Raw genomic sequence first — 22,810 nt, forward strand, 5'->3', positions numbered from 1 at the left:
TCAAAATCCAACTCTTGTGAATGTTTGTTTTGTTTTCCTAACTGTTTGCGATGTCTACTTTTGTTTATTATTTTGTTTAACATTTATTTGCACATTAAAAAATACATGTAATCAACAATGAGTAAAGAGAAACATGCAATGGAAATCTATAAGGTTTTTCGAGGGATTCCCATTGACGGTGATTAGTTACTTATTGTGATAATAATTGCTGATCATTTTATAATGTATACAGAAGTATATAAGATCAAACAAAAAGCTAATCAGTATAGATAGATAAATATATAAGGAAAACCAACATACTAACAAACTAAGGAAACAATGCAAACAGATGGCATTGTTAATTTCACTGGAGTAAAAGAAAACAAATTGCATATTTCCTATTAGCTTAAATGAGTTAAAAACATAAGTAAAAAGTAGACATAGATTCCAAACATTTTTGCAAATAAATGAACATAAAAATAGAATAAAAACGAAAACAAGGAAAACAAACACATCCGGAGGAAGTAGTTGGCATCTCTATCAGGTTTGTATTTCAGTTCAACCCCACTCTCCTCCACGGTGTCCATGATAATCAACTCTTCGTAAAGCCATCCAGTATACATGATTGTGCTAGTCAGCTGGGTAGTACGTAATATGGCCGCATGGCGGCTACTTGTCACGCAGACGATCCTGGGAATGAGAACGTGCTTTCTGCGCAAAGAATGCCATTGTTATTGTTTATTGTTAAAACCACATCTATTAGTGAATTACACAGGTGCACTTCACTACTCTTCTTGGAGTCATATAGATGATAACATATACATTACATTGGTACACATGCACATAACATTACATAGTATGTACATATTTACATGAATTTCAATATTCTACCAGTTCAGAACGTTTGAGTCCGTTTTTAGTCTGTCTTTTTGACCAGGGCCCATTGATAAATTTTGGATGACGTCGTGACTTTGAATCTGATGAAGCTTAACGAATGATCACTTGAGACATGGGCCCCAACAGGCCTAAAAAAGATTGGCCAGAATCTTGTTTTTTATCAAGTCTACCCTGCGCTGTCTTAACAATCTATAATACATTCTTTTAAAGTAGCCCTCATGCGGCAATAGTTTGTATTACACAAATCATTCGCACACACGCATATTGAAAGTCTAATGATTGTGAATGCTGTGCACTGGCGTGATGCTGAATTAAGCTACATTGGAATACCTCAAAAGCAATCAAGACGACCCCGAGAAAAAACAGTCACAAGATTGACTTTCACCTTTTATTTCATGTTTCTTGGTTACATGTACCTGAGATCTAAATCTTACTAACTTAAGGGTTACTAGTCATCATGAACTTGTTTTAGAGTTGTTTTATTTCTTGACTTCTGTACGTGAATGATATATGACTTATGACTTATGCATTGCAATGTATATCTAATAATGTTCTGTTTACCGGCGTAGCATCTTTATTAACAGTTTTACTACTAAGCTTTCCATCAGATAAATAACTCTCTACAATTTTTCATTAAAGATCCGTCCTGTCGACATTAAAATGGACTCCCAATGGCTTCATCGGGTTTGAAATCTATCCTTGATTATAATGATGATGAATCTTTATTGACTACTAGTACATATAACAGCTGTCAGCTAGTGAGCACTATAGCCTCCTCCCGGGTCGGCGCGAAGTAGCGAATTCCATTCAAAGAAAAATAATATTTTAAACCCTTAAGCTGCCAGTCCCGACTTAATTAGGGATACAGAAATATGCCTTGTGTGCTGACCCGGTTATAACCGGGATAGGGTATTCCCCAGAACAAAACAGCTTTGCGTGCGTGTAGCACGCGAAGCCGGGAAGTTAGGGGAGTTAGCGCCGCCGGGTGTTTCGCGGGTTTCGTGAGGGAGGTCAGGGGTCAAACATTTTTGATTTTTACTTGGCTAAAAAAACCTGGCAGCTTAAGGGTTAAGTTATCGCAGCCTTTTGATTTTACTACATGGAATATTATGTCATCTTCGGTTGAAATGACAACAGATGGGAGAGGGGACTAGAGAAACATTTTATGTTCAATATCTTATCGTTGATATCGACTTCTTTAACATTTACTTAAAGTATTCTTGACGTTTGAATATGATCTAACCATTAGCATAATTAGATAAAACCTTGTTCCCAGCATATTTAGATTGCCACCAAAAAGCTTTTGATTTTTTTCTTGTATCTTGAATAATATAATTCATATTGGCACATTATTGCTTGATATGATCTATTGGTCTATTAATATATTCAATAACATTTTCTTTATCATACATCATCTACTTTGCCAGCGTCTTAGTCCGTTTGTCATCGCGGTTACGTCATCAAGGGGGTTGCACGTCAGAGAGGCGGTCTCCAATCTGCCGAGAGGACAGAAATAAAAAAATTCACAGTCTGCCGCTGGTTAGCTAGTTTATAGTATTTTTAGCATTTTCTTAAAGCATGTAAGCAAAAACATTACTAAAATGTACAATTTCTTCGAGGACATGATACATTCTAAACCCAATAAAGGGTCTTTCTATTGCCTAGGATTGCTAAGGGGGTCTTTTTATTAAGAGCATGGGTGGTCAAAAATGTATTCACATAACATCTTGAGGCCGTGGGGGCAGTGTGCTGTTATACATTGTGTCAGTAGTGCATGGTGTGGTAAGGCAGCGCATAACGCTCTCTTATTTCACTGCCTTTTACCTCCCCAAACAAAGTTAGATATCCATTTTCTTAAACTTGGAGTGACGAAAGTCATGTAAAGAGTATTTCCAAAGGCGCTACGTAGGTGGCATGTCAGAGGATTCGAACGCAGGACCTCTGGTTCTGTGCCAAATCCCCTAACCATTACTCTAACACTGATAAGCCACGTCTGGATACCAAGCTCCGCCCGTACAACAGTACTGTCTTACCCACAACAATCTCTGCAAATGAAACTTGGAAATGTACAGCTAGACTGACCAAGAAGCTGGATGTGTTTCATCAGAGGAACTTGAGAAGAATACTTAAAGTGCGATGGCAACAATACATCACAAATGAGGAAGTCGTTAGAAGGGCCAAGTCCAGGGAGACATCATAACCAGCAAGAGAATGCAACTGGCAGGTCACATCTTACGTCTACCGCGAGAACGGCACTCGAAGATTGCAATGACCTGTGTGCCACCAGGAGGTAAAAGGAAAAGAGGCAGGCCTAAGAACACCTGGCGCCGGACCTTCCTAGGGGATCTAAAAAGAGCAGGAATCCCATGGGAAGGAGCCGAAGAAGCGGCGACCGACCGGTCATGCATGCTGCCCAATGTGCCTACGGCACAGGAGGACATAAGGTCTAAGGTAAAGATATAAGCCACGTTCTGACCGATGACATGTAGGGTTTTGTTAATCTCCAAGCAGATGTAAAGCAAAGACCAACCGTATCCATCTGGCAAAAGGAGTTTTCAAAGCAACAGACAAAACTCATTTTGCCAGTTGCAATTGGACACGGCCTTTACCACCGTTAGATCTGTTTGGAGAGATAGATAGGATAGTGACCACCCACCAGATTCCGCAGAGGTCCCGTGTGATTTGGGCGACCAGTTTGCAAGCCGGCTCTCCGCTGAGCACCACGCGGTCGGCGTCTCCGGCGATGGCCTCCAGGGCCGCCATGTTCACCAGTAGCGGGTGCCCGGTCCCCACTCCGTACACGTCGATTCCTGAGGCCCGGGCCATGTCAGCCTGGGCTACGGAGTCGTCATCCGACTGCAGGAAACAGTATGGATGAACTGTTTGTCTAGGCTTAAAACTTTCCAGCTATTTGGTCTATGAAAATCTTCTAGAGAAGGGGGCAACCGAGGAGACTGAGGAAGAACATACCTTCTAGGAGAGAGCAGAAGAATTACAACACAACTGAAAATAGGGTCCTGACAATTAACGGACTGAAAACGTTATTGTACATGTTCGGCGGAGTTATCATTCGACGGTAGGAAACGGGATGGATGAACAGTTTGTCTAGGCATAAAAATGTCCCAATTTCTTTGTATATGGCAAGAATTCTATGAAAGGGGGTCAACCGAGGAAAAGGAGAAAAAGTGTGTCTTTAAGGAGAGAGCAGAAGAACTGCATGCAACACAGCTGAAAATGAGAGGTCCTACAATGAACGTCTGATGAACTGAAAATGTTATAATAATTACTAGGACATGTAAAAGAGGAGGAGCTTGGTGGTTCACAGTTTCGTTAATCCACTAACGTTATGGGAAGACAAAGATAGATAAGAAGAAGCGGTTCTCCACATATTTTATATGAGAGATGTAATCAAATAGTCGGTAGGTAAAAACAGGAATGTATCTCTGTATAGAATAAGACCAGGTTTTCTCACGTAAGCGTCTGTCATCACCACAGCAGCCCGGGCAAAACCGTCGCGGAAGTCAGACTGGAAAAAAGCAGAAATGACCAAAAAAGGTCAAATTGGTTTGTATGGTAAGCTTCTGTAGCCTTCATGGTCTAGCTTCTGTACAAGACAAAATCTTACGCTGATTTTCTGTCCCTAGATATATTACAGAACAAAACTTAACAATAGTTAAAAGACCTCGTAGACATTCGTTGAATTTCAAAATTTCCTTGTATGTCTTGTTTAATTGTACTTCATCAATTCGTTACCATTTAGTTTGACGTAAATCTAGTTGGTACCCAGCTGAGGCAGTTGCATTACATGTCCAATGCGCTCGAACCACTACCTCTATTACGGGACCTCCATTCTGAAAGAGAAATACAGCTCCAGCCATAATGTCATTCCCCAGATTCGAACTTTGGTCACCCAGTTACCAACCAATTGAAACCTGGGACCCAACTGTGAGGCTGCCACCAGTTGAGCTACAGGGACATAAGAGGGTACAGGGCGTGATGTTCCGGCTCCCGAAAGACGAATGGAGCTCCAAGCAGGACGCTACTCCCCGGACGTAATCCGGGGCCCCCCAGTTACTAACTAATTTTGAACCAGGAGCTCAACTGTGAGGCTGCTACAGTTGACTACAGGGACATCCCTATACCTCAGCTATGAGGCTGCTACAGTTGACTACAGGGCCATCCCTATAACTCAGCTATGAGGCTGCTACAGCTGACTACAGGGACATCCCTATACCTCAGCTATGAGGCTGCTACAGTTGACTACAGGGCCATCCCTATACCTCAGCTATGAGGCTGCTACAGTTGACTACAGTGCCATCCCTATACCTCAGCTATGAGGCTGCTACAGTTGACTACAGGAACATAAGCGATGTTCCTACCGTGTCGGCCATGTACCGGATGGCATGTCCAGTCCTGCTCCCGCCGCTTCCGGTGTACGTCAGGCAGTTGACGGTGTCCAGCAGAGTCGGGTCGTCTGTGGGGTAGGTGCAGACCGGCAGGTACGTGCTCGGCACACAGTCGTACGTGATGATTCCGATCTACCAAACCGTTTGGAGAAGTTTGGTTAGATCTACAAAACCGTTTGGAGAAGTATGGTTAGATCTACAAAACCGTTTGGAGAAGTATGGTTAGATCTACAAAACCGTTTGGAGAAGTATGGTTAGGTCTACAAAACCGTTTGGAGAAGTATGGTTAGATCTACAAAACCGTTTGGAGAAGTATGGTTAGATCTACAAAACCGTTTGGAGAAGTATGGTTAGATCTACAAAACCGTTTGGAGAAGTATGGTTAGATCTACAAAACCGTTTGGAGAAGTATGGTTAGGTCTACAAAACCGTTTGGAGAAGTATGGTTAGATCTACAAAACCGTTTGGAGAAGTATGGTTAGCTTTGTAATGAAGAAAAACGTTCTGGAGATCCATCTTGACCAAGCAAATATTCCTCGCACGTGTGCGTGTATTGTGTTTGTGTGTATGTGCTTTTGTAGGTCTGTGTATATTTTGTGTGGATGGATATCTCTGTCTTGACCCCTGCAATCTTCGTTAGCGAAGCCAAGCGAACAATATCTCTGTCTAACGCTTTCTCTTCCTGTATGTATTTTCCTGTGTGTGTGTGTGTGTTTCTGAGTATCTGTCTGTCTGTTTGTGCGTGGTTGGGGACACTGTGTATGTACGTGTGTTTGGAGACGACAGATCTCAAAACGATTGATGAGACAGTTAATATGCATGTGGCGCTAACCTGGGCGTCCTCGCACAGCTCTAGAGCTCTATGACTCACCTGGGCGTCCACACACAAACCTATGACTCACCTGGGCGTCAACACACAAAACTATGACTCACCTGGGCGTCAACACACAAACCTAAGACTCACCTTGGCGTCAACACACAAACCTATGACTCATCTGGGCGTCAACACACAAACCTATGACTCACCTGAGCGTCCACGCACAGCTCTATGAAGCAGAGGATGAGGTCGATGATGAAGCGTTTGAGGCTGAAGAAGCCGGGTTCCGTCAGGCTGGAGGAGAGATCCACCACCAGCACCAGGTCTATGGAGCACACCCACTCTTTCGGCAACGGGAGAGGCACTGGGGATAATGAGATAATGAATTAAAGTTGTTGTTCAGATTGAAGTATGCCATGTATAAGAATTTGATGCCATGAATAAGAATTTGATGCCATGAATAAGAATTTGATGCTGCAAACTCTACTGTACACACATTCACACACACACTCACACACACACATTCACACACACACACACACACAAACACACGAACACACACACACGCACACACGCACACACACACACACACACACACACACACACACACACACACAGCTCTAAACATTACAGCCGCGTGTTCTGACTGCTGTGTAAGGAGGAGGTTACCTTCCCTCGGGCAGCACACGGCCCAGGCGTCCGCAGGCTCGATCTCGCAGTAGTGAGTAGTGGGACATCTCTCGCCGCCCCTTCCGCAATGCCAATCGGGCAGAGGCTTATCTCCGTTGGGACAGTACGGGTCTGTGAAGACGACAAAAAGGCAATTTTACTTCGCCAGGGCCTTAACCACCGATACGGAACTCCGGATGGACACTAGGGGTTTACGACCCGTGGCTGAGTGAAAACGGTACCTACCGGGGCAACAGAAGCGGACCTCGTAGTCCAGGCAGCGCCCATCCTTCTGCTGCTGGTTCCTGCAGGCGAACCCGTTTGCGGTGTCGTAGTAGACGAAGGTCTCCCCGGTGAGAGAGGCCTCCTGCTGCGTGGCGATGACGCGGGCGTGCACGTCCGTGGGCATGGGGCAGATCTGACCGTGGTACTCAGGGCGGAGGCCGACTAGAACAACACAAAGTCAAATCGTTAGAGACGGGGGGCGCCATAGACTTCCCCGGAGAGAGAGGCCTCCTGCTGCGTGGCGATGACGCGGGCGTGCACGTCCGTGGGCATGGGGCAGATCTGACCGGGGTACTCCGGGCGAAGGCCGACTGAAACAGCACGGAAACAAGCATTCAAGCATTATTTCTGGAACGCGGATAAATCCATTACAGGAGGACCGACTACCACAGCACAAAAAGAAGTCGTCAGAGACGGGGGGCGCTAAAGACATTCTACAACTTATGATCTACTGATGATCACGTGTTCTATCTGAATAACGTGACGTCGCAGAGACTGTACTAGGATATATTTAAGCTGACAAAAAAGATAACTGGAAAAGCGAAAACTGTGGATCCATATAATCCCACGGAAACACCACGTAAAACATTATTTGCGTACTCGAGGAGCTAGAGGATGCAAGACTGAAGCACATTGCAGTTGACCCTGCGAAAAGAACTTTGCAACGGTCTTGATGTGACTTATGTACATGCGGCAGAGACTGAAATTTGCACATTTGGCTCTTTAGCCATGAGGTCCAGAGAAGTTTAAAGGAGGAGAACGCGTAAACTTTAAGCGTCTTAAAACCAACCTGGGTTCCCGTTGACCAAGCCGTACAGACTCTCCCAGTCCCCTACTCCGCTGGGGTTGTCCCGGTCGAACCACTGCGTCCAACGGGCACATGTACCTGAGATGTGGGAATACACAGGGTTAATTACTATCTTGATCTATAGATTTAAAACGTCACTGGTGCATGTATCTGGGATATGGGAACATATTCATGGGTTTGGAATCGTAGCTTCTGGACAGACAAGAACGACGTGGCACTGCACTCATGTTTTTCATAACTAAATTAACCGTGCCACGTACAGAGGATATACCCATTTCTACACCTGGGTGGAGTGAGGAAATTCGTGTCAAGGGCCTTTCCCAAGGGCACAACATCGGTGGCGTCAGGGAGATTCGAACTCGGGACCTCTTGGTTCTGAGTCGAACACCCTGCCGTTACGCACACGACCCCACGAGTTGCAGCTTGTGTTAAGGCAGTAGTTAAAGTTACTCATGCGGGCAGCAGAAGCGGACTTCATAGTCCAGACACGTGTTGTCCGGCTGTTGAGTTGCAGCGTGTGTTAAGTAAGAAGTTACATGTATAGTTGTACTCACGCGGGCAGCAGAAGCGGACTTCATAGTCCAGACACGTCTTGTCCGGCTGTTGAGTTGCAGCGTGTGTTAAGTAAGAAGTTACATGTATAGTTGTATTCACGCGGGCAGCAGAAGCGGACTTCATAGTCCAGACACGTGTTGTCCGGCTGTTGAGTTGCAGCGTGTGTTAAGTAAGAAGTTACATGTATAGTTGTACTCACGCGGGCAGCAGAAGCGGACTTCATAGTCCAGACACGTCTTGTCCGGCTGTTGAGTTGCAGCGTGTGTTAAGTAAGAAGTTACATGTATAGTTGTATTCACGCGGACAGCAGAAGCGGACTTCATAGTCCAGACACGTGTTGTCTGGCTGTTGAGTTGCAGCGTGTGTTAAGTAAGAAGTTACATGTATAGTTGTACTCACGCGGGCAGCAGAAGCGGACTTCATAGTCCAGACACGTCTTGTCCGGCTGTTGAGTTGCAGCGTGTGTTAAGTAAGAAGTTACATGTATAGTTGTATTCACGCGGACAGCAGAAGCGGACTTCATAGTCCAGACACGTGTTGTCCGGCTGTTGAGTTGCAGCGTGTGTTAAGTAAGAAGTTACATGTATAGTTGTGCAGCGTGTGTTAAGTAAGAATCGAAGTTACATGTATAGTTGCACTCACGCGGGCAGCAGAAGCGGACTTCATAGTCCAGACACGTGTTGTCCGGCTGGTCCTCCTTCTTACAGACAAATCCCGTGCTGACGTCATAGAACGCGAAGACCTCCCCCGTCATGAACGCGGACTGTTCTGTGCCCTTGACGCGAACCTGTGGCAACAAGGTGGGAAATAGTGGTTAGAGTATGACTTCCCCCGTCATGAACGCGGGCTGTCCTGTGCCCTTGACGTGAACCTGTGGCAACAAGTTGGGAAATAGTGGTTAGAGTATGACTTCTCCCGTCATGAACGCGGGCTGTTCTATGCCCTTGACGCGAACCTGTGGTAACAAGTTGGGAAATAGTGGTTAGAGTATGACTTCCCCCGTCATGAACGCGGGCTGTTCTGTGCCCTTGACGCGAACCTGTGGTAACAAGTTGGGAAATAGTGGTTAGAGTATGACTTCCCCCGTCATGAACGCGGGCTGTTCTGTGCCCTTGACGCGAACCTGTGGCAACAAGGTGGGAAATAGTGGTTAGAGTATGACTTCCCCCGTCATGAACGCGGACTGCCCGGTGCCCTTGACGCGAACCTGTGGCAACAAGGTGGGAAATAGTGGTTAGAGTATGACTTCCCCCGTCATGAACGCGGGCTGTTTTGTGCCCTTGACGCGAACCTGTGGCAACAAGGTGGGAAATAGTGGTTAGAGTATGACTTCCCCCGTCATGAACGCGGGCTGTTCTGTGCCCTTGACGCGAACCTGTGGCAACAAGTTGGGAAATAGTGGTTAGAGTATCCGACCTAGAATCAAGATGTGAGGGTTCAAACACCTGGCATCTCCTATGGCTGTGCCCTTGACGCGAACCTGTGGCAACAAGGTGGGAAATAGTGGTTAGAGTATCTGACCTACAATGAAAAGTTATGGCTTCAAACTCCGGACAGTATCCGATGCTGTGGAATAGAGCTTTACATACATTTCTGCATGTGAAAATGAAAATCTAGCTTTGAATAGTGACGTCATTTGGCTTAGACGTAAAACGGAGGTCCCCTGTTTGAGGAGAGCCTTCCTCGAGCATGTTTAAAGAAGCACAAAAAAATTATCGACAAGAGAAGGGGTCCACCCCCGTGTGAGTTCATCAAACCATGCACCCTTACCATTAACTAACAAACTAACAAACTAACAAACTAACAAACTAACAAACTAACAAACTAACAAACTAACAAACTAACAAACTGACAAACTGACAAACTGACAAGCTAACAAGCTAACAAGCCAACAAGCCAACAAACTAACAAACTAACAAACTAACGAACTAACAAACTAACAAACTAACAAACTAACAAACTAACAAACTAACAAACTAACAAACTAACAAACTAACAAACTAACAAACTAGCAAACTAGCAAACTAACAAACTAACAAACTAACAAACTAACAAACTAACAAACTAACAAACAGACCTGTATATCTGTGGGTGCTAGGCAGATCTGCCCCGGGTTCTCCGGACGGAGGTGGGACAGAACCTCCCAGTCCCCGGTCGCGGAGGGGTTGTCTCGGTCGAACCAGGCCGTATAACTCGGGCAGGCTGAGGTGAGGGAAGAAGAAGAGGAGAATAGTTGGACGTTAGATACATGAGTATAAACCTACCCTACCTACTTAGTCCCTTGACCTCTAGGTCGTTGGGGGGGGGGGGGGGGGACATGAAGATTGTCTCCAGACTCGACTGTCCCTTGCAGCAGCCTTTCAACCAGGGTTAGGGACCTTTCCACATGACCATTAGTACCATCAAGTATTGATTTAAATTATTATAGCTAAAAAGGGTACTAACGTTGCGGCGCATATAGATATTAATATTATTGATATCAACTCAGAATTACTGTATATTAAACAACTAACTTTTAGATGAAACGAAATGCTGGCAGCTGCTTTCATTCTAACTGTAATGATTGGTGATGCATCACCTAAATTAGCAAATGGTTCTGCCAAATCAAATAGATGACTTGTGGAGTTACAGCTTGTTAAGGAAGACATTAAAGTTCTGATTTACACACAAGTTTTTAGAGTCGACTTGGTGCTGTGTATGAGGAGCTTTTGGCTGCTCAAGTGGAGTTTTCCCATCAGAAAACGCTACTTGAGTGGCCGTGTGTTCTCCTTGCACAGTCCTGAGTCGACTCCAACTCAGGTGTGTAAACAGGAGTGAACCGGCCGTACAGCCAACCAGATGGCCAGAGAACCTTTACTGAACGCTTCGTTGCCTCTACGGCTGACTAATAAGCTATGGGAGAGAGTGATTGAGTGAGTAAACCGGGCCAAGACGCTACTCACGCGGGTAGCAGATAAAAGCGTGTGTAAACCGGGCCATGACGCTACTCAAGCGGGCAGCAGATTAAATCGTGTTTAAACCGGACCATGACGCTACTCACGCGGGCAGCAGATTAAAGCTCGTGTAAACCGGGCCATGACGCTACTCACGCGGGCAGCAGATTAAAGCGCGTGTAAACCGGGCCATGATGCTACTCACGTGGGCAGCAGATTAAAGCGTGTGTAAACCGGGCCATGATGCTACTCACGCGGGCAGCAGTTTAATGCGTAAGTAAACCGGGCCATGACGCTACTCACGCGGGCAGCAGATTAAAGCGTGTGTAAACCGGGCCATGACGCTACTCACGCGGGCAGCAGATTAAAGCGTGTGTAAACCGGGCCATGACGCTACTCACGCAGGCAGCAGATTAAAGCGTGTGTAAACCGGGCCATGACGCTACTCACGCGGGCAGCAGATTAAAGCGTGTGTAAACCGGGCCATGACGCTACTCACGCGGGCAGCAGATTAAAGCGAGTGTAAACCGGGCCATGACGCTACTCAAGCGGGCAGCAGAAGTTAAAAGCGTGTGTAAACCGGGCCAGGACGCTACTCACGCGGGCAGCAGATTAAAGCGTGTGTAAACGGTGCCATGACGCTACTCACGAGGGCAGCAGAAGCGGACTTCGTACTCCAGACAGGTGTTGTCGTCCTGGTCGATCTTCCTGCAGACGAAGCCGGAGGCCGTGTCGTACCGGAACAGGACCTCCCCTGTCAGGGACGCCTCCACCTGGATCGTGATGGTAAGTGGTTTATTATCATTGTTTTTTTAACAGCACAAAACCCACACATTACAGAAAAAGTGGGATCATTCGTCTTCCACTGTCTCGCAAAAAGAAGCCGAACCCAGACTACAGAAGTCAAGACTAGAGTAGTAATATGTTATACTGTTCATCATTGTCTGTCCGTCCACCCCGTGTTACATGTACATGTACTTGCAATCAGCCTACGGACAGGAGTTTGCAATAAAATTTCTAATTATTTTTTATTATTATTCAATGTTAGAATGGAGTGTTTGATCAATTCATGTTTTACATTTTGCTCCATATAGATCACGTGGTCATTTTTGCATTTAGCCCTGGGCAGGAATATGCAATAAAGATTATTATTATTAAAGATATAAATTAGCCTGTATCAACGCTAAACTGCAAGTAAAGATAGGAATCATTCGCAGCTTCGTGGATGCGTTGCCAATCCATGCAAAACTCGTTCTACAATACAACATAACATCATCATTATCAAATATCAATAAACAGTGTAATAACACTTAGAACTTTTGACTTGACATTGAAGAAATCTACAATTTACAACCATAATACGAGAATGTTGTAGTAGTGGTAGTGTACAATATCACGGAAATCCCTTGGAACATCAAAATGGACAGCTGTCAAAAGACGCACTAGTTAAGGTATAAAACAATAACGCTACGGTTCCATTCCCAATTCGTGGCCCGGTCGGGCAGCTTGTGGAATGAAAAGATGATATAAAGGACAAAAAAAGACACAAAACGTGAATGAATTCTTGTATTTTTCGTTCACGCAAAGAGCCCGGCCGGGCCCCGGATTGGGAATGGAACCTTAGCATTAGGCACCTGTGTGTTGATGACGCGCTATGTAAGGTAAGGGAGAGTTAGGCACCTGTGTGTTGATGACGCGAGCGTGCACGGCTGAAGGGTTGAAGCAGATCCTCCCGGGGTTCTCCTTGCGCAGGGAGGTCAGAGTTTCCCAGTCGCCGGTGACCGAAGGGTTGTCGCGGTCAAACCACTGCGTCCAGGTCCCGTCTCCGCAGTCTGGAACTGCAAACAAGTAAAAGAAAGTCACGGTCGAACTAGGACAGTCTGAAACTCTGAACAAGTCATAAACTAGTCACGGTCGAACTAGGACAGTCTGAAACTCTGGACAAGTCATAAACTAGTCACGGTCAAACTAGGACAGTCTGAAACTCTGAACACGTCGAAAACTAGTCACGGTCGAACTAGGACAGTCTGAAACTCTGAACAAGTCATAAACTAGTCACGGTCGAACTAGGACAGTCTAAAACTCTGAACAAGTCATAAACGAGTCACGGTCGAACTAGGACAGTCTGAAACTCTGAACAAGTCATGTACGAGTCACGGTCTAACTAGGACAGTCTGAAACTCTGAACAAGTCATGAACGAGTCACGGTCGAACTAGGACAGCCTGAAACTCTGAACAAGTCATGTACGAGTCACGGTCGAACTAGGACAGTCTGAAACTCTGAACAAGTCATGAACGAGTCACGGTCGAACTAGGACAGTCTAAAACTCTGAACAAGTCATAAACGAGTCACGGTCGAACTAGGACAGTCTGAAACTCTGAACAAGTCATGAACGAGTCACGGTCGAACTAGGACAGCCTGAAACTCTGAACAAGTCATAAACGAGTCACGGTCGAACTAGGACAGTCTGAAACTCTGAACAAGTCATGAACGAGTCACGGTCGAACTAGGACAGTCTAAAACTCTGAACAAGTCATAAACGAGTCACGGTCGAACTAGGACAGTCTGAAACTCTGGACAAGTCATGAACGAGTCACGGTCGAACTAGGACAGCCTGAAACTCTGAACAAGTCATAAACGAGTCACGGTCGAACTAGGACAGCCTGAAACTCTAAACAAGTCATGTACGAGTCACGGTCGAACTAGGACAGTCTGAAACTCTGAACAAGTCATGAACGAGTCACGGTCGAACTAGGACAGTCTAAAACTCTGAACAAGTCATAAACGAGTCACGGTCGAACTAGGACAGTCTGAAACTCTGAACAAGTCATGAACGAGTCACGGTCGAACTAGGACAGCCTGAAACTCTGGACAAGTCATGTACGAGTCTCGGTCGAACTAGGACAGCCTGAAACTCTAAACAAGTCATGTACGAGTCACGGTCGAACTAGGACAGTCTGAAACTCTGAACAAGTCATGAACGAGTCAGGGTCGAACTAGGACAGTCTGAAACTCTGAACAAGTCATAAACTAGTCACGGTCGAACTAGGACAGTCTGAAACTCTGAACAAGTCATGAACGAGTCACGGTCGAACTAGGACAGTCTGAAACTCTGAACAAGTCATAAACGAGTCACGGTCGAACTAGGACAGTCTGAAACTCTGAACAAGTCATAAACGAGTCACGGTCGAACTAGGACAGTCTGAAACTCTGAACAAGTCATAAACGAGTCACGGTCGAACTAGGACAGTCTGAAACTCTGAACAAGTCATAAACGAGTCACGGTCGAACTAGGACAGTCTGAAACTCTGAACAAGTCATGAACGAGTCACGGTCGAACTAGGACAGCCTGAAACTCTGGACAAGTCATGAACGAGTCACGGTCGAACTAGGACAGTCTGAAACTCTGGACAAGTCATGAACGAGTCACGGTCGAACTAGGACAGTCTGAAACTCTGGACAAGTCATGAACGAGTCACGGTCGAACTAGGACAGTCTGAAACTCTGGACAAGTCATAAACTAGTCACGGTCGAACTAGGACAGTCTGAAACTCTGAACAAGTCATGAACGAGTCACGGTCGAACTAGGGCAGTCTGAAACTCTGAACAAGTCATAAACTAGTCACGGTCGAACTAGGACAGTCTGAAACTCTGGACAAGTCATAAACTAGTCACGGTCGAACTAGGACAGTCTGAAACTCTGAACAAGTCATGAACGAGTCACGGTCGAACTAGGGCAGTCTGAAACTCTGAACAAGTCATAAACTAGTCACGGTCGAACTAGGACAGTCTGAAACTCTGGACAAGTCATAAACTAGTCACGGTCGAACTAGGACAGTCTGAAACTCTGGACAAGTCATGAACGAGTCACGGTCGAACTAGGACAGTCTGAAACTCTGAACAAGTCATGAACGAGTCACGGTCGAACTAGGACAGCCTGAAACTCTGAACAAGTCATAAACGAGTCACGGTCGAACTAGGACAGTCTGAAACTCTGAACAAGTCATAAACGAGTCACGGTCGAACTAGGACAGTCTGAAACTCCGAACAAGTCATAAACGAGTCACGGTCGAACTAGGACAGTCTGAAACTCTGAACAAGTCATGAACGAGTCACGGTCGAACTAGGACAGTCTGAAACTCTGAACAAGTCATAAAAGAGTCACGGTCGAACTAGGACAGTCTGAAACTCTGAACAAGTCATGAATGAGTCACGGTCGAACTAGGACAGCCTGAAACTCTGAACAAGTCATAAACGAGTCACGGTCGAACTAGGACAGTCTGAAACTCTGAACAAGTCATAAACGAGTCACGGTCGAACTAGGACAGTCTGAAACTCTGAACAAGTCATAAACGAGTCACGGTCGAACTAGGACAGTCTGAAACTCTGAACAAGTCATAAACGAGTCACGGTCGAACTAGGACAGTCTGAAACTCTGAACAAGTCATAAACGAGTCACGGTCGAACTAGGACAGTCTGAAACTCTGAACAAGTCATGAACGAGTCACGGTCGAACTAGGACAGTCTGAAACTCTGAACAAGTCATAAACGAGTCACGGTCGAACTAGGACAGTCTGAAACTCCGAACAAGTCATAAACGAGTCACGGTCGAACTAGGACAGTCTGAAACTCTGAACAAGTCATGAACGAGTCACGGTCGAACTAGGACAGTCTGAAACTCTGAACAAGTCATAAAAGAGTCACGGTCGAACTAGGACAGTCTGAAACTCTGAACAAGTCATGAACGAGTCACGGTCGAACTAGGACAGTCTGAAACTCTGAACAAGTCATGAACGAGTCACGGTCGAACTAGGACAGCCTGAAACTCTGAACAAGTCATAAACGAGTCACGGTCGAACTAGGACAGTCTGAAACTCTGAACAAGTCATAAACGAGTCACGGTCGAACTAGGACAGTCTGAAACTCCGAACAAGTCATAAACGAGTCACGGTCGAACTAGGACAGTCTGAAACTCTGAACAAGTCATGAACGAGTCACGGTCGAACTAGGACAGTCTGAAACTCTGAACAAGTCATAAAAGAGTCACGGTCGAACTAGGACAGTCTGAAACTCTGAACAAGTCATGAACGAGTCACGGTCGAACTAGGACAGTCTGAAACTCTGAACAAGTCATAAACGAGTCACGGTCGAACTAGGACAGTCTGAAACTCTGAACAAGTCATAAACGAGTCACGGTCGAACTAGGACAGTCTGAAACTCTGAACAAGTCATAAACGAGTCACGGTCGAACTAGGACAGTCTGAAACTCTGAACAAGTCATAAACGAGTCACGGTCGAACTAGGACAGTCTGAAACTCTGAACAAGTCATAAACGAGTCACGGTCGAACTAGGACAGTCTGAAACTCTGAACAATTCATGAACGAGTCACGGTCGAACTAGGACAGTCTGAAACTCTGAACAAGTCATAAACGAGTCACGGTCGAACTAGGACAGTCTGAAACTCTGAACAAGTCATAAACTAGTCACGGTCGAACTAGGACAGTCTGAAACTCTGAACAAGTCATAAACTAGTCACGGTCGAACTAGGACAGTCTGAAACTCTGAACAAGTCATAAACGAGTCGCGGTCAAACTAGGACAGTCTGAAACTCTGAACAAGTCATAAACGAGTCACGGTCGAACTAGGACAGTCTGAAACTCTGAACAAGTCATGAACGAGTCACGGTCGAACCAGCCTGTCCAGGTCCCGTCACCGCAGTCTGGGACTGTAACAAGTCAAACATGAGATACGTTTAAACCAGGACGGTCAAAACTATACTAGGAAAAGTCCGAAATGAGCTTTGGTTGAACCTTGGCGTCCAGAATCCGTCAGGACAATCTTGAACTGTAAACTGTTGGCGCTGGCAAAATAAGTTGTATATTAACTTGAGTGCATCGTCACTTTGTCTTTGTCTCTGTTATTTCTGAATAAATAAAAAAAAACTGTAAACAAGCCATACGTGAGTCACTGTCGGATAAGGACAGTCAGAAACTGGAAGGAATATAATAATAGTCTGAAATAGGTCTTAGTAGAACGAGGGTTTCATTCACACATGCACTGTTACGGAAGTGTTAACAAGTCATGGTCGAATTAGGGCTTCCAGGAACGGTACGGTCAGCCTGGAACTGTAAACTAGCTAGCCATGCATAAAAAATATAATCCTTGGTCAAACGGGGGTGTCAAAATCCCGCCAGGACAGTCTGGAACTGTTCACTTGTCGACCATGAGTCATTATCGAACCAGACACAGGATACATCTGGGGAGTCTACAACTGTAAAACAAAGTCGCCAATTCATTACGGCCGAGCAAGATCGTCCCAATCCTAGACATGATACGTGAGCCTTGGTCAAACCACAGTTGTCTAAAACTGTAAAAAAAAAAAAGTCGAAAATGAGTCTTGGTCGTGCCAGGGCAGTCCATGGACAAACAACATTTAGTTACTGTTTTACTGTACTAAAGCAACTGTAGCTAATTGAACTATTGGCATAAAACTTTGTCATGAATTGATATTCTTTAAAGACTACTTCAAGACATCCTAAATTGTCTTAACCTCATTAACATATCTATTCAGAGTTTTGGTATAAAACCTGGTGTTCTCAGTCCTATCGTTAGTCACTGACGAAAGACAGTGGATGCTGTCTGAAACGTCTGACTGTTTCAAAAATTTTATCCAGTTGCTTGTAATGAGTAATTATTTATGACGTATCTTACTAGCTGGATGTCCAACTTTCATCAATGTAGAGAGAGAAAGATTTTACACGTCGGGCGTTTCTTTGTACAATACAACAGCACATCACACAGACCCGCTTGGCAGACAAAGGAAGCACATTTACAGTACATATCACCCAGTCATGTTGGCGGATGCCATGTCCATGACTGTATCAAACATACGTATTCTTGCCCAAAATTACTACAAATCGAAAAGACGTACCTTCACTGGCCCCGCCGCCCAAACCAGCGAGCACCGCGGCGGTGGTCAGCAGCAGTTTCCCCAGCATGGCTGTCGTGGTGGAGTCTGGGGAGGAGTAGTGAGGATATGCTCTATCACACAGTACGTGCACGAAGCGCTAGAGTTACGTTGGAATCTGTGTAACCGCCTACACCGCAAGTTCGGTTAACGTTTTATGGAACGACCCCGGCCGGGCCCCGAAGCCCCGCATTTGTCCCGGTGGACTGCCGGGTACGGGAGAGGGACGGTGGGCTGCCGGGTACGGGAGAGGGACCCCGCGGTGGACTGCCGGGTACGGGAGAGGGACCTCGCGGCGGACTGCCGTGTACGGGAGAGGGACCTCGCGGCGGACTGCCGGGTACGGGAGAGGGACGGTGGACTGCCGGGCACGGGAGAGGGACGGTGGACTGCCGGGTACGGGAGAGGGACCTCGCGGTGGGCTGCCGGGTACGGGAGAGGGACCTCGCGGTGGGCTGCCGGGTACGGAAGAGGGACCTCGCGGCGGACTGCCGGGTACGGGAGAGGGACGGTGGACTGCCGGGTACGGGAGAGGGACCTCGCGGTGGGCTGCCGGGTACGGGAGAGGGACCTCGCGGTGGGCTGCCGGGTACGGAAGAGGGACCTCGCGGCGGACTGCCGGGTACGGGAGAGGGACCTCGCGGCGGACTGCCGGGTACGGGAGAGGGACCTCGCGGCGGACTGCCGGGTACGGGAGAGGGACCTCGCGGTGGACTGCCGGGTACGGGAGAGGGACCTCGCGGTGGATTGCCCGGTACGGGAGAGGGACGGTGGACTGCCGGGTACGGGAGAGGGACCTCGCGGTGGACTGCCGGGTACAGGAGAGGGACGGTGGACTGCCGGGTACGGGAGAGGGACCTCGCGGTGGACTGCCGGGTACGGGAGAGGGACCTCGCGGCGGACTGCCGGGTACGGGAGAGGGACCTCGCTGTGGACTGCCGGGTACGGGAGAGGGACCTCGCGGTGGACTGCCGGGTACGGGAGACGGGCGGTGGACTGCCGGGTACGGGAGAGGGACCCCGCGGTGGACTGCCGGGTACGGGAGAGGGACGGTGGACTGCCGGGTACGGGAGAGGGACGGCGGACTGCCGGGTACGGGAGAGGGACGGTGGACTGCCGGGTACGGGAGAGGGACCTCGCGGTGGACTGCCGGGTACGGGAGAGGGACGGTGGACTGCGTCCTATATACAGTCCCGCGTCTTATCCGAATGTTTGATATGGCTGTCAGATATTGAAACATTTCTCCGATATCCCGCTCGTTCTCATTTAAATGTACACATTTTGTAATCTCCGTTACCGATTGAAATAAGACGTTTCCGGCATTAGGATATACCACATATAAGATGTCAAACTGTAGTTTGTATGAAGACTTAAAGCTTTTCTAGCTTTTAAAAACTGCAGTTTGGTACCTTATATGTGGCATATCTTAATGTCAGGAACGTCTTACTTCTAACGGTAATGGAGATAACAAAATGTGTACATTTAGATGAGAACGAGCGATCCGCGAAAACGAAGTCAATGCAAACAACTAAAACAGTACACGATGAGCGGACACCGACTGCACTTCTGTTACAAACCAACTGGATGATTAAAAAACAAACAGTAGTACATTTTGCTGCATGGGTTATTTGTGAGTGGGAAAATTACGTACCGTTTGAGCCACTCAGGCAACGCCGGTAAGCAGAACACCGTACAGTTAGTAAAAACCAGAACTTTGCCCTGAACAGAACTCACATCCAACCCTGCCCTCCCTGTCTCCCTCCGTTCATTAACTATTCGTACCAAAAAGGTACGTTGTTACTATATGTAAATAAATAATACATAGAACAATCTGACAACATTACTGACCGTCTGATGCAGTCAGACAACAGTAGGAAACAGTTCACAGTAGAGTCTTCTCCGAACCACGGTCCGCTCTGTCTTCTCTCCGAACCAAGGTCCGCTCTGTCTTCTCTCCGAATCACGGTCCGCTCTGTCTTCTCTCCGAAGTGTGGTCCGTCTGAGACGAGAGACCCCGATGAAATGTGCGGGAGAGTCCAGTACGAACCGGTATGTGGCGGGATTCTGGACTCTTCCCATTGGTCCACGTCAGCACCGACACCCTTTATCAGTTATCACTATCAGGTGACGTCAGACCATCAGACGTGGCGAGCGCGTCTTGTACCGAGATGTTTTTCTCTTCATGTGACTCCGTACTGTTGTCAGTAAACAGCGATGTGCGCATCGCGTGCAGGTATCACGTTGGTATGTCCCTAGCCTTTACCCGTCAAGAAAGCAATTAGTCACTGTCATCTTTTTAATAAATATATTTTTCATGAGCCGATGGGATCGTTTTTTAAGACAAGTAATGCCGAGCTCTCATCAAACAATGATGTGCGAATCGTGCGCAGGCATCTTGTTGGTAAATCCTTTGTCTTAAAAGCGATTATCCGTTGACTTACTTTATTGCTTTTGACCCCGAATATTATCTTTTTAATAAGATACTGTTTTATTTGCTTTTGTATACGAGTGAAAGCCGAGATTTCATCTTACATCCTTGTTCTTTTGTTGTACTTCAGCTTTTTGTAAACATCACCGGTCATTGATCGCGCTCAAAATACTTTGTAGTGCGAAAAACAAAATATCACAGGTGTTATTGAACCCCGGCGTTTCTTTTATCAACGTTCGAACACACGAACTTTCAAAGAAGTCATTGACATGAAGAAACGTCAATCATATGTCGGTCTCTTTGACAGGTGAAGTCCCACCTGCATAACGGGACAAAAAATAGGCACACTAAATATCATGGCGTATTCAGATTCGGTTTTATTTCTCATGACTTTGCACGTTAAAATTCATAGACGCAATATTACATGGCGTATCTCAAATAGGTAACGGTGCATAATTACCCTCTAACTAACAAATATACACACATACACACACAGAAAACACACACACACACACACACACACACACACACACACACACACACACACACACACACACAGACAGACACACCCAAAACTATATCTCCATTTTTCATGGAGATAATTATTATGAACAGATATTTCGCATACTTTCTATAGCAGTGAAATGTCTCTTCCATGGAAAAGGGGGGGGGGGCAATGATTTGCATAACATTGTGATGTTCATTGGCATGTTCAACTGCTGGCATGCAATGAAGACCGTCGTTAACAAAACTTTCTTGGGTCGCTCTCTCACCAAGGAAACCATATAAACTCAATCTTTTTGGTGATTTCTCGTGGATGTATTTGTCGACAGGGAACCCCCAAATCCAGCCCCCCCCCCCCCCCCCCCCCCACACACACACACGCATTGAACAAGAACAATGCAGGCCCCGGAAGTTTCTGCCTTGTTTATAGATGGCCGTCGCCGCCATGTTGTTATGGGTTGATGTGCGCCATGAATCGATATCGTACCGCTTCACGATCATATACACTGTTGGAACGAGCCACTGGAGCTTACAGGGGTGTCACTATTCAGAATGCGCTGTTTTGACAATACCTGGGCTCTACCATCCTCCGCGGGTCGCTGGGAAAATAGTAGAAATTGGCCAAAATAGAGTCAATTGTATGAAGGGAGTCGGCTACGGAGATAGGACCCAATATTGCAACCCACTGCGGCTGCGAATGTTACCCTCCATGGCCAAAGTCCCCCGGCAAATGTTCTCCCTATAGCCGGCGCAAATAGTCTGGTAGAGACTAATGTAAACCCCCTGAAAAATCTAAGCATACAGCTCAGAATCAATTCGCAACAGTAAGTAGCAAGTTTTAGCTAATTGGATAAAGGACGACAAGTAGCAACCCTAACACACCCTCAGTTCCGCAGTGCTAACCCCAACACACCCTCAGTTCCACAGTACTCACCCTAACACACCCTGCTTAACATTAAGACTGGACACTACTTCTGTAGTAACCTATCCCCACTGCGCACTCCTTGGATCATCCACATGAGTGATGGGGTCCACGCCGAAGTCGCGCAACAGAGCCTGACCAGTCACGTTACTTTAACATTTTGTCATAGAGGGTGGGTGGGTGGGGAAAACAGTTAGCGCCGTCTCCAAGTTTTTAGCCTCACTGTGAGTGTTTTTCGTAGCTTGAAGGATTTCTTTCTTTATTTGTTTCTTAGGGATCAAAGAAATGTGAAAACACATGTCAAGTGCAGAAAATCGTCAGCAGCTGGCATTTGACCCGGATGTTTGAGTTGCTGAGACTAGACGTTGCTATGGTTGGACGCAAAATCAAACTCTGACTACTGGGCATGCGTAGTGATGGATTTTATCACTGTGACTGGAGGGTACGGTCGACTTCAGTGAGATTAGATAATTTGTTTCGACATGGTGTCAAGCAAGAAGGGGTGACGTAACCAAATGCTGCGCGAAAACAAGGCACCACCAAGGGGTTCCGCAATGGATGGCGGGTACCCGGAAGTGGTGCACGCGGTATATTTAAATCGGGGAGCCTTTTACTATTAGGTGGATACTACTTTGGAC

General features: G+C 46.5%; 1 protein-coding gene across 1 annotated transcript; it reads right to left on the reverse strand.

The window, feature by feature from the left end:
- Window positions 1-1,250: 1,250 nt before the first annotated feature.
- On the reverse strand, window positions 1,251-20,374 carry LOC136424533 (uncharacterized). Its single transcript, XM_066413149.1, has 15 exons — window positions 20,167-20,374; window positions 18,283-18,366; window positions 13,030-13,187; window positions 11,999-12,122; window positions 11,245-11,300; window positions 9,059-9,203; window positions 7,844-7,939; window positions 7,282-7,364; window positions 7,015-7,231; window positions 6,769-6,900; window positions 6,309-6,463; window positions 5,256-5,414; window positions 4,349-4,402; window positions 3,533-3,732; window positions 1,251-2,372 (listed from the first exon to the last, which is right to left on the reverse strand). Coding segments are annotated over exons 2-15 (1,647 nt in total). The 5' UTR covers window positions 18,350-18,366; window positions 20,167-20,374; the 3' UTR covers window positions 1,251-2,371.
- Window positions 20,375-22,810: the final 2,436 nt, after the last annotated feature.

The sequence above is a fragment of the Branchiostoma lanceolatum genome, chromosome 18 (assembly GCF_035083965.1).
Source record: "Branchiostoma lanceolatum isolate klBraLanc5 chromosome 18, klBraLanc5.hap2, whole genome shotgun sequence".
Lineage (NCBI taxonomy): Eukaryota > Metazoa > Chordata > Leptocardii > Amphioxiformes > Branchiostomatidae > Branchiostoma > Branchiostoma lanceolatum.

Coding starts and splice junctions, on each gene's coding strand:
- LOC136424533 (XM_066413149.1), bottom strand. CDS start 18,349: ATGCTGGGGAAACTGCTGCTGACCACCGCCGCGGTGCTCGCTGGTTTG. Junction 11,301..11,998: donor AGTCCGCTTCTGCTGCCCTC/GTGAGTAGCGTC, acceptor ATAGCTTATTAG/TCAGCCGTAGAGGCAACGAA. Junction 3,733..4,348: donor TGGTGATGACAGACGCTTAC/GTGAGAAAACCT, acceptor TGTTTCCTGCAG/TCGGATGACGACTCCGTAGC.